At 37.0% G+C, this 12,608-nt stretch overlaps 3 protein-coding genes across 3 annotated transcripts; 2 read left to right on the top strand and 1 right to left on the bottom strand.

Moving 5' to 3' along the window:
* The first annotated feature begins 1,193 nt into the window (after nt 1–1,193).
* Nucleotides 1,194–2,520, top strand: LOC126622331 (uncharacterized). Its single transcript, XM_050291033.1, has 3 exons — nt 1,194–1,491; nt 1,585–1,810; nt 1,940–2,520. The coding sequence occupies exons 1-3, from the start codon at nt 1,270–1,272 to the stop codon at nt 2,368–2,370; spliced, it is 879 nt and encodes a 292-aa protein (XP_050146990.1). The 5' UTR covers nt 1,194–1,269; the 3' UTR covers nt 2,371–2,520.
* A 478-nt stretch (nt 2,521–2,998) lies between these two features.
* Nucleotides 2,999–4,760, bottom strand: LOC126622330 (uncharacterized). The gene is made up of 5 exons (XM_050291032.1): nt 4,524–4,760; nt 4,310–4,394; nt 4,077–4,158; nt 3,886–3,935; nt 2,999–3,304 (listed from the first exon to the last, which is right to left on the bottom strand). The coding sequence occupies exons 1-5, from the start codon at nt 4,598–4,600 to the stop codon at nt 3,191–3,193; spliced, it is 408 nt and encodes a 135-aa protein (XP_050146989.1). The 5' UTR covers nt 4,601–4,760; the 3' UTR covers nt 2,999–3,190.
* Nucleotides 4,761–8,347: 3,587 nt separating this feature from the next.
* Nucleotides 8,348–11,883, top strand: LOC126622329 (serine/threonine/tyrosine-protein kinase HT1-like). The gene is made up of 4 exons (XM_050291031.1): nt 8,348–8,746; nt 9,084–10,335; nt 10,551–11,006; nt 11,338–11,883. Exons 2-4 carry the CDS (start codon nt 9,571–9,573, stop codon nt 11,611–11,613), a joined length of 1,497 nt encoding a protein of 498 aa, XP_050146988.1. The 5' UTR covers nt 8,348–8,746; nt 9,084–9,570; the 3' UTR covers nt 11,614–11,883.
* The last annotated feature ends 725 nt before the right edge of the window (nt 11,884–12,608 follow it).

Here is a 12,608-nt window from a genome sequence, read left to right as displayed (position 1 = left end):
GAGGAGTAATCCAATTACTTATAACCAACCTGCATACACTGACGCCTAGCTAATACAATGTGGGCAATTAATTTATACGTAGATAAGTAGGTATAGAAAAATACAAAAAAAAAGTGTAAATATTAATTTAGGTGTGTTTTAAGTTTTATAGTCAATTTATGCAACTTATATTATTGAGTATAGATACCAATTCGCAACGCATACAAGATGTTTGACAAAATATCTCATATTAATAGACTTAATAGACAAAGAATCAAAACAACTAACCAAGGTAACTAGCATGCTTTATCTTTGACTTCAAGAAGATAAATTTCAAACTCCACTATGACACCTGAATTTAGGTCTATATAGGTTACCCGTAATTTTCATGAAAATCAAGTCATGCTAAACACGAAAATTAAAAAAAGAATTCAGTCACATCCATTCTCAAATATCAAATAGCCAAACAGTGAAATATTTTGTTTTATTTATCCTAATAAAACATGTGATAGCAAAGATGTGGACAAATTGAACGCACATAGACACATTCATTGGCGTGCTTCAAAATTATTGGGCCGTCAAAATAACAAAAATGCCCTTAAGTTGTTTTTCTCTCCATTGTTACTAAAAAGAGTAATGTTAAGTAGACTAAATTTTTAAATTAAATTTTGTAAGTTAAATGATGTGTCGGATGATTATACTATTATTGAAATATTGATTAAGATATTTATTTTCTATTAATAACATATTATTTGATTTGTAAATTTAATTTAAAATTCAGTTGGTCTTAATAGTATCACACTAAAAACTCCCAGTCCTTAATTATGCGGAAAAGCAGATGATTTGCGGTGTCTGAGACGCCGCGTACTCGTAACATTTGTGAATCAAATCCTAATCTTTTCAGTATTACGATATTAACAAAAATGTACGAAACAATGAGTCGGTTGGAGACAGTGGGCCCCTTAATTGGATAGAGCTACAGCATCAACGGCTAAGATTGAACAACATTACAGAATTTAGGCTGGATATCCGAGTATATGAGAGCTGTAATAATTGGACCAAACTGACGTGGATCCTGGCTGTCCAGCCCAATCTTCAGACCCCTCGGATCATGTACGCCGCGGCTTGTTTGTCCACGTTGTCTTGGTGGTGAGTCCGACTCTCAGGCCCCACGTTGGTCCAAACTTTGGGTTTGGTATATAAATCCGATCCCATCTCTCACATTGTTCATGTCCATCGAGTCACACCATTTGTTTAGCAACTAGAAATATTTACTAGCAGTTAACGTGAATGGGTAGAGAAACTCCGGCCACCGCTCGAGAATTATTGGCGGCGAGTTTTTCCGGCATGGTTTTCGGGTTCCTTGAGGACTGCAACGAGTTCCCAGAAAGTTACGGCAGCAGCACCGAAGGCTGCCAAGAAAATGAAGCCTACTTGTTAGATGAAGAGGAAGAAGCTGGAGATCAGGAGAAGGACATGAGGTTTTGGGATAACCAGCACCAACTTTTACAAGTAATTGATCTTATATGTTATGTTATCCGTAGATGAATTTTAATTTACAGTATATGAGCACGATATTAATGGTTATGTAAATATGGTCCGCAGGCTACGTTATGCAGGACTAGTTCTCTAGAGACGAGGATTAGGAGTTTGACAAGGGAGGCGGTGAAGGAGATACAGCGGTCGGGGATGGAGTGTGGTTGCGGGAAAACGATGGCGGGCGGTTGCCGGAGCTGCCTCTTGAGAGAAGTTTCCGGCAGACTTTGCAATGATGGTCACAACAGTGCCATCTGCAAGTCTAAGTGGAGGAGTTCGCCGGATATTCCTTCAGGTAAAAACATATACCATTGTTGTAATTCTGAAGCATTATCTGTGTGTATATATATATATATAATTAATCACATAAATTTTGTGTTTAATAAGAGAACATTTCTCATTGACTAATTTCTTTGTTCTCCAGGAGAGCACGCATTTTTGGATGTGGTGGATAATTCAAGCCTAAAGAAGGGAGAGGTGAGAGTGATCATAGAGCTGAACTTCAGAGCCGAATTCGAGATGGCTCGAGCAGGCGACCAATACAACAATCTGGTTCAAAAACTCCCCGAAGTGTTTGTTGGCAAAGTTGAGAGACTGCAAAGCCTGATTAAAATTTTATGTTCTGCTGCAAAGAAATGCATGAAGGAAAAGAAAATGCACATGGGGCCATGGAGGAAGCAGAAGTACATGCAAGCAAAATGGCTTAGCCCCTGCAAAAGAACAACATTGACACCTGTTTTGGCTGTGGGAGACTCCGCCCGGCTGCGACCGAAGCCTAAGGAGTCAATGTTAACCATAGATTTGTTAGAGATGATGCCTAACAGGCATTGCATGACAGCAATTCAAGTTGTGTGATTTTAAGCAAATTTTTTCGTGTTCTTGCTTTGATCCTAAGTAAAATACTTTGTAATATATACTTTTGAAGTTAGGGTATGTGTATATATGTAAACGAAAAAAATAATCTCATCAGTAATGATATGAAATAACAAAATAAGTTCCAAGAGATATGTAACACTTTTCAAACATTTTATTGCTGGTCGGTTTCAAGTTTGCTAAAATTATATCATGAGTTTGATCAATCTTACGAGAACTCTGTTACGTTGGCATTTTGTTAAAATATAATAAAAATATATGTAAATTTTTATTCATATGTTTTTATTTAATTGATCGCAATAACATGTGTTTTTATATCTGTTGGCTTTACCTTTTTTTTAAAAGTATGTAAGTCTGTTCAAGTTTTCGCCCTGTTCATCGAGGAATATTTTGGTTGCTTTTGGCATATTGCTTACTACTAGGCATACGATGCAGATGCAGACGTGTCACATAAAATTATTTTGGTTTATAGGGGCCGCCCACTTCCAAGTGGCAGCACCGTGACCATGACATATAACACAAGCCTCGTGTCCTTTAATGCAAAGAGCACAAATAAGAATTGTGCATTAAGCAATATACAGCAATAGTGATGCATTTTGTTAGACCCACTTCAGTGATGAGACATTCTCCATACCTAAACGTCTTATTGAGTTTGTCGTTTACAAATAAAAGCAAATGGATTACAAAACAGACTCGGAAACTCGGTAAAATCTTGTATACGACGTGACAGGGTGGGATATCCTCCTCATACTCTTGATTTGGTAGATGGACATGGTTATCAGTCACACAGATGGATGAAACCTCAGTTGTAATCATCCTCATCATCACCATCATAGCTACAGTCATAATCATTCTCTTGATTGCATTTATAATCTGCTGCTCCTCCATCACTTCTCACGTCAACATTTCCTTGCTCCTGCATCATTTCAAAGTCACTGTCATGCCGTATGGTAATCTGGTTTTGTCAATTTGCATCACAATCACGAATATCGTGGCCCTTGGACTTTTGCTTTCAACTACGAGTATGGAGTGCCACATTATATTTTGATAGTAGGCAAAATATAATTTTGTCACAAATAGGAAAATGAGGGCCATGAGGCCCACATCTTTCATTGTATGAGAGCACGAGGACAATATACAAAAGAGTAGGATTGGGCATGGTTCAGTTTGGTTTTTGTTGTCCTCTTAATTGCCGGCTGAATCACTCTTACCCGGTTGGTTTGGTTATGCTCACTAAAATTAAAACTTCACGTTTGTTTCAAAAAATTCAGTTTTTAAAATGAAAATCGAACCAAATCAGTCTGATCAGTCTAGTTTGGTAGGTTTTCTGGGTTCCTTGTTTTTTTTTTTTGGTCTACTACACAAGAGGTTATTGTCTTGAGTAGGATGTTGTGCTTGTGTGTGTGAACGAGACCCTAAGAATTTCTCCTCTATACATGCCAACTATTGTCACATTTATAAGACTTGGAGCTTTCAGCAAATATATCAGATACTAACCTTCTTGAGTATTTTGTGGGCTGCTACTGCATATGACTTTGACATGAACCCTAATTTAAATAAAAACATGGGAGACAGAGAGAAGAAGAAAAAGGTTTGAGAATAGTTTTTGATAAATTAAAACCAACATTGTAGAAACTAGAAAATGGACATATGCAAATTATATTTTGTATAACAACACAATCACATACCCTTATTTAAAGGCCTTTTAGATGATTGTGAATGGTCACTTGAGAAGGATTTTACAATTATACAAGAACCTGCCTTCTTGTTCTGCAAAGTACAAATTTAACAGATAGTTTAGATACAAATCGAGAATGCTACAATAACAACGAGACATTCGTCGTGTGATGAGTTTAGTAAGGACACAAGGATGTATTCTCAGTTGCATGCAAGAATCTCTCACCAATAAGCAGAATATTACCTTTGTTCCACGGCTTTTGACAAGAGCTGGGGGTTCAGTACTAATGACACTTTGATAGAGAACTTTTCCACAAACACTACAAGATCTGATCAAGAGAAAACACAGTTAAGTAAGCAGTGATTAATACAAGAACAATCTAATATCTGGTAATTCTTTGAACTGATTCAATTGAATTATGTAGATTAACATAATAATAAGGTGTTTAGTTTCTTACGTAAAGTAGTTATCTCGTGTCGGATGAATAAGACATCTGCAATGCGCACACCACAACGTATTTTGTGAAGCCTCCATTTATATGTACTCAAAATTTGTCTGGAAACAAAAACATATGCCAATATTAGTGTATAATCAGCATCCGAAGTATGAGCTTGATTTCTCTAACCAATATCGCTTAAAAAAACACGTAATTTTCGGACAAAATGCAGATACATAGAAAAAAATTCTTTACAACTTGAAGATTGATCTCAAAGAATAAATCATAATATCGGAAAAAGAATAAAATTTGAAGTGCACACAAGTAGATAATTAAAAGGTATGACCATCTCGAAATGGAGAGGTCCAAATTCGAAAATTTCCCCTGCCCAAGCCTAAATCCCAAATAAAAACCAAAGTTACACTAGAATTTAGGTTAACCTAAATCCGGTGAGAATTAGAGGCGTGATAGTGCACATGGACGCGCTAATTTAGTGACCGTTGGATGATTCAAATATTATATTTTGAATTTCTTTTTTCTTTCGGTTAATTTTTTTTGGTACTGAATCCAACAATTAAAAAAATAATCCAAGTAACTCGTATTCCACCCCCAAATAAATATATTTCGTTTGTTTATCAACATATAGAAGTGTGCTTGGTGTGTGTTGGAGGCGGTGGTTGTGTGGTTTTTCATACTTTATTGAAATTCGAATATTTTAAAGTTAATACGTTTATAAAAATCCCTCTTTAAGATAATGCAAAAAATATTGTTTAAACAAAGTTTAATGGGAAAAACCATGATTCGAGCACTTGAGAGCCTTAAGGCATTCTATCTTGGAGTGTGGGCGAAATAAATATACTTTTGTAAGTGTAAATCATAAATTTCAGATCCTAAAAAGCCATTGAAACTCACCATTGGAGATGGTCTAAGAATTTCACATGAAAATAGCACAAAAATACTATTTCAAAATACATTAAGGAGTTGCAAACCTGAGTTATGCAAGTTGACTCGTGTGCTTGCCCTATTGCGCGCAAGTTCGAATTACAGAGACAAACTAGGGTGAAGAAAAAACACACGCAGGAGATCACTAGTTCAGATTTAACTGGGATAGAAAACAATTCTGCTTTAGAATTACGTGCTCAAATAGTGGACTTTATATAAGAGAGTAGGGTTCTCTCTTCTTTCCTTGTTTTTGTTTTTCTTCTGTTTTTTGCTTTCCTTTTTTTGTTTTCCTTCTGTGTATTCCTTTCCTTTTCCCTAATTTTTTTATTTAGTGTATAAGCACGTTCCAGTATATTACGTTAATCTCTGATTAGTCCAATTAAAACACGCGCCATAAAATTTTAACACGCCCATCGATACGGTCAAGCTCTAGGAAATATTTTTTAATGTAACCGTCACACGAGGTGGTACACCACGTGTCCCTATATAAATTGTGAGTTATGTGTGTTAAAAGGTTAATAACTTAAAAATTAAAAAATTTCACCATTTACATAGAAATACGTGATGTACCATTCGTGTTCCTGTTACAACTAAAAAGTTCTCTTGCTGAAGCTTGGAATGTTCATTGGGTTGGAACTAATTGGCCCATTCCTAAGAATTGATCAAATCCAGCTAAATCCAGCTAAATCCAGTTGGGTTTGATCATGTGGGCCGTTGGGCCATTTATTTTTATTTTATACATTTTTTCTTCTTTTTCGGCAGAAGGCCTTTTCTTTATTTTCACTTTTCCTTTTCGTAAAAGCAAGAAAAACCATCTCCCCCTTCCAATTTATTCAACGATCAAAATCTACAAATATTGTTTATTTTCCAACCAAATCTAGGCGTGGAAGTAGAATCTAGTCGTAAATTTCTCCTTCGACACCTAGGTTTTTAATTGATTTGGAAAGTAATAGTATGGTTTGTAAATGAAATTTTTAGCTTATATTAATCATTTAGAGCGACGTACAGACTATATTTTGTCAAAAAATATTATCAATTTTAATCTCTTAACAACGGTTAGTTGAATAAAGATACAAGAAATAATTTATATCAATATTGAGATTCAAAGTAACTATTAATGCTAATTAGAAAATGTAGTTCTCTTTTAAGTAGAATTCGATAATTGTACATGTATGTGTGTGATGGCTTATGGCTCCAGTAATAAAGTATGGGGGTGTGCTATCTACATACAATTTGTCATTTCTCACATACTTCTTATTGATTTCTGTAATTTTATCTTCTTCAATTCCTCGTCCGACGGCCGAAAATTAGAAAGATGTGTGAGAAGTAAAAAAATGTGTGTGAATATCATACCCATAAAGTATTAACTTGTATGCACTTGTTAGGTTCCGATTCAAATTACCTCTTTCTTAAGTTGAGCATGCATCATGTACAAATAAATAGTGGGGAAATTTTATATAAACCCTTGTAACCTATTTCTACCTCCAACTTAAATTTTAAATGTTAATTGTCTATTTTACCCTATTGCATAATTACTATTAAGTACAAAATGAAATTAATAATAAAACACAAATTTATCAATAAACCCACACATTATAATTAAACCCTAGCATCACCCTTTGTTTATCCTACATTCTTTTCGGCTAAAACCCTAATAGCTCTGATAGAGGAAAAACAAGCTTTTCTATTGATGGATGGTGATTTTGAAGTTTTGAATCCTCCAACTAAGGTATGACTCGATTTATGGATATTTTGTTTGTTTGCTTATTATTTGGATTAAATTTCATACTTTTTTATATTATATTGTATTTGTTTTTCTCTACATGTGTTTGTCTGCGCCCTAAAACACCATGAAAGGACTTTTGATTAGTACTGAAAAGACATCTAACTTGATTCTTGGTGCAGATAAAGACAAATAATAAATATGAGAATTCCAAACAGCAATTAACTTCTACAACCTGATAGTGTGATATTTTCTTGACTCGCGTGTTGATTATCATAGGCCCTGAGGAAACAAGGTTATTTGCATCATACATTCATTTAGAAGCATAATAGAAAGATGAATGAAAATGTGTTAATGAGAATATTACCCCTCACCGAACATGCCTCCATCCAAATTCAAAGCATCAAGGTCAAATGTTTCCGGCACAGTGATGGATTGACCTTGAGCTTTCATTGCATTCTTTGGCAAATTCAAGTCTATGGATGGGTTTGGTGGTAGAAAGAAAAAAAAAAACAGCCATAGAAATACCAGTCTTATAAGGCATATGCAATTATAGGGTGGCAAATGACGCCTCTTTGAATAAAAACATTCAATTATAGATGTTATTCTATAAAGAGAATGAGTGTAAAGATAACTTTATATTTTGAATTGGTTTTGAGATAATAGTTTAGGTAATAAAATTGAGTTTAAAGAGATATTAATTTTTTAATAAAAAATAATATGGGTGAAGAGAGCAAGTTGAGTGCAGAAAAATGTTAGATGTTTTCAAATAAAATTTTTCTAAACAGTACATACAACGTGATACATGTATTTTTAATTTTTTATTATAAACTAAAGATGCTTTATCTATTCTGAACTTTATTATCTACACACTCCTAACAAACACTGAACCAATTCATCCTCATATTCCGATAAAAATTCGATTCCGACATACCCTTTTTAACAAACCCTAGATGCAAAACTCCATAATCCCAAGATTAGCCTCAAAACTCCATGACCCAACAAGAAAAACACACCAAAAACAAAGGGGCAATTAGTAATTCCACGAACATGTCTCACCTCACACGTACCCCGTACCAGGAACCGTAGAGAACCGGGCTTTTTGATCCTTTTAAAAAGCCATATCCGTACCTCATTCTCTCCGATAACGACACATGGAAATATGGAATGGAATCCACATTTCTCATTATTTTAATCAAACCAGTTCCTCTTCCTCCTCCCTTCTTCCTCAATCGCTCTCTCTCTCTCGCCGTCTTTTCTGACTTCCGCTGCCCCTGCCCCCGGTGGTCCCCACCCACCACCGCCGTCCCCACCACAATCCCACCGCCCCATTAACCAAAAGTTTCCGGGTCCCATGGAATCTAAGGCCCAACTTACATGATACGTATAGCAATCCTCGCCGAAAAAACCCCAGAATTATTGGGATTTTTTTTAATTTTTTAATTTTTTTTTTTGTAATTTAAATCCGCCCTTCTGTATAAAATCATTAGCGTCTCTCATATCAGATGGTGAAAATGGTGAAATACCATTGAAGCTCGTGGTGATTTGTCGCCGTGATGTAGAAGCCATTTCCCTTGTGGTAAGCTCCTCAACAGCTCAGGCATTTTACTTGGTTACCCTTTGTTTAAAATATGCTATTTTTGACTTTTTCTAGTGATATTATGTGTGATTTATTGATTATTTTTGAGTTTTTTTTTTATGTCTCTGGTATTTTTTTATTCTGCATTATTTTAGTGGATTTATGATTGTTTTGACACCATGATTATTTTTTTAGCTTTTTCTTCCGTGCTTGATGGGGTTGTAATCATGGGTGTTTCTTCGATTTCAATTTAATTGAACACACTTTTGTTTTCGTGGGGCTGTAATTATATTTTTTATTGACTTGTTTATTGGGTTGTTTGTGTATGAATTTCCAGGCTTTTACGGAAGGTGGTGTTTGACTTGGAAACAATAACCAGTTTTTATTTTATTTATTTATTTATTTATTTTTATATTTATTTAGAGAGGTTAGGGGGTTTGGTGGTGCTGAGGAGGGTGTCCAAATTATTTGATTGGAAGAGCCTGCTGATTGATGGGATTTGGTGGGTTTGAGGGAATTTTGGTTCTGATGGAGATGAGCTTATCAGGATTTGGTGCAGCCTCATTCTTCCAAAAGGGTTAAAAAAATTTGTTTCTTTTTCTTCAACTAGTTTTTGTAAGGTTAGAGGTTGTTGTTGATGGGCTTAAAGAACTTCGGATTTTCAAGTTTTTCGAGCTTGTTTGTAGCTGAATTCAGATTGTTTGAGGATTTCCCAGTCGGATTTAGGCCTTCTTCTCGGCTGAAGGTGAAGGAGGAGGTGATTAGGGAGGTTTTTGGGGTGTAAGTTAACGCTGTTTTGGGATTTGAGAGAATTACTGGGGAAGATGGAGGAGGAGGCGTATTCTTGGATTCGGAGAACGAAGTTTTCACATCGGTTTGATTCTTCAAGGTTGGCCTCCCTTCCGTTAGTCCTGCAGGACGACCGGATTGCCGGATTAAAGTCAAGGCCTGCGATAGCAGTGGCAGCAGCGGTGGCAGAGGTGGAAGCAGCTCCTTTGAAGCAGCAATCGAGTCCCAGTAATTCAAAGATACAGAGGAATTCTGTTCATACACCGGTTAAGCGAAATCTCCTTACCAACAAGCAGAGATCTTTGTCCCCTCTGCCTCAGACCAACCTCTCTGATGTGTTCAAGGAAGCCAAGTCTGATACGAAGAGGTTTTCAACACCACATCCTAAGAGAAAGGGGATGGGAAGATTGTTCAGTAAGGATTCGCATAGTAAGTCATCGAATTCGATGAATACGAGCCCCCTCAGGCACTTGGCTTCTATGAACGTCAATGACAAGACGAAGAGCCGGAAGGAGTCGCCTTGGGCCAAGTACTTTGATCATGCTGGCGGGAGAGTTAATGCTTTGGAAGCTGCCGATGAATTTAGTGTTGATTTGTCGAAGCTGTTTCTCGGGCTTAAATTTGCTCATGGGGCGCATAGCAGGCTTTACCATGGTATTTACAATGACGAAGCTGTTGCTGTTAAGATTATCAGGGTGCCAGAGGATGACGATAGCGGAGTCTTGGCAGCTCGATTGGAGAAACAGTTTAATAGAGAAGTCACTCTTCTATCACGTCTCCACCATCCAAATGTCATAAAGGTATGTCAATTCTTCCTTTTTTCCGCCTTGTATGCATTTGGATTGTTAAATTTCGTATAATGGTGAACAAATTATCGTTCCTAGTTTGGAGTTTTTAGACACCAGATATGTTTAAGTTTAACCATGTTTGGGACTTTCGTAATTGCAAATCATGAACTTCACGTTGAAGAATAGTGTGTATCATTTGTTACTGATATTTTGTTTCCTTGAAACAGTTCATCGCGGCGTGCAGAAAGCCACCCGTTTATTGTGTAGTCACGGAATATCTATCAGAGGGTTCCTTGAGGGCATATCTCCACAAACTTGAGGAAAAGTCTCTTCCTCTGGAGAAACTGGTTGCCATTGCATTGGACATTGCTCGGGGAATGGAATACATACACTCACAGGGAGTCATTCATCGGGACCTTAAGCCTGAAAATGTTCTTGTAGATGCAGAATTCCACCTGAAAATTGCTGATTTTGGTATAGCTTGTGAGGAGGTGTACTGTGATTCGTTGTCTGATGACCCTGGGACATACCGTTGGATGGCCCCAGAGATGATCAAGCGTAAATCCTATGGGCGTAAGGTTGACGTGTACAGTTTTGGACTTGTCTTGTGGGAAATGGTGGCCGGAGCAATCCCCTACGAGGATATGAATCCCATTCAGGCTGCTTTCGCTGTTGTAAACAAGGTACTTTCTTAACTTTTGTTTTACTGGCCTATAGTTAGAAGTGTGCATATTAGGCTCCTTCATCCGTACTTTTGTTAATTCCTTAGTTCTAGCTTTCGTCTTCTCTATGACGGCTAATCTTCGAGAAGTAGCCAATGAGGATCTCAATGAAGTGAATTTGCAAATGATTCGGGTGTTTTGTTTCTAAAATTCTTGCGCTGAACTAATATTTCCGCCATTTACTCTTTCTCGTGAAGCTCAACGTCCAAATGAAAGTTACTTATCAGGGAAAAATTCAGAGTTAATGCTACATATAAACCATATTCTAAGAAATGGTGGGTTGCTTTTTCAGAATTTGAGGCCTGTTATCCCGAAGGGTTGCCCGTCTGCAATGCAAGCATTGATCGAGCATTGTTGGTCCTTGCATCCGGACAAAAGGCCCGAGTTTCCGCAGGTTGTAAAAGCATTGGAGCAATTCGAGTCTTCCCTCGCCCTCGACGGAACCTTGACTCATGTAACGAGTCCAATCTGCCAAGATCACAAGAAGGTGAAGCTCCTTCACCGGATTCAGAAGCTTGGTCCTGCGCATCCTCATGGTACACCAACACCTAAACCCAAGTTCTCTTGAACCTTCATCTTTCTTGTGAGACCTCCTGGCTTTTGTAGTGTCACCAGGTCAAAATTGTAATTAAAGAAAAGGGTTCTTCTTTAATTGTCATCTTCTTTGATGTCACATTCATTTGGAACAAGTGGAAGTGAACCAATTGATTGATAGGCATGCATCGGAGTGAAGCATATATATCTTTTATATGGCTTTACCAATCACATGATTAGCTTGTCCTTGATTAGGCTATCTTTCTGAAGTTTTTCATGCAAATTAGGATTTGGAATTGAGATATTCACATTTGTTCATAAACAATCACCACCAAACCTTATCCGGCTAAGATGACGGCTGTATGAATCCTAGAGCGTCATTATGCTCGGTTTTGCGTCAAATCTTTCATTAGTTCTAAGTGCTCCATATATTTTCTTATAGTCTTTTTCAAAGTCTTTATAGGTCTTTTTCTACCCTTTTTGCCTTAAGCTTGCGTCTCATAGTCACATCATCTAACCAGATCATCTGTAAATCTTCGGTTCATGTGTCCAAACCATCTTAACTGATTTTCTCTCATCTTACCTTCACATATGTTCATGAAATCATGAATTGGGGGTTCCTTTTCACATGTCATTATCACAACCAAAATGATTGGTGCAATCTTACAATTTCTTTCCCTCGTCGGATCCTTTTTCTGGGATCGTAGGGATTTCGTAATTGAGACCGTCCATCGTACATCGGGAGGTCAGAAATCATTTTAAAATTTAAAATTTAAAATTAAATGTAAATAGTACCTAACGAAAACTGACTGCACAATGTATGATGAACGATCGAGATCACGGGATCCCTAGGAAAATGATCAGGCAAGGATCCTTTTCCCATTTCCCTCATCTTCTCAAGCATTTAAATACTTTTGAGTGACTCCTCCAATTAGGCAATTACCTTAGACCATCTCCAACCGATCCAGCCAGAGGGACATAAGGTCCAAAATAGCCCGAAATGACACGAAAACTGTCTCCAACCGAGGG

Source organism: Malus sylvestris, chromosome 5, assembly GCF_916048215.2.
Source record: "Malus sylvestris chromosome 5, drMalSylv7.2, whole genome shotgun sequence".
NCBI lineage: Eukaryota > Viridiplantae > Streptophyta > Magnoliopsida > Rosales > Rosaceae > Malus > Malus sylvestris.
This window is presented reverse-complemented; position numbering and strand designations above follow the sequence as displayed.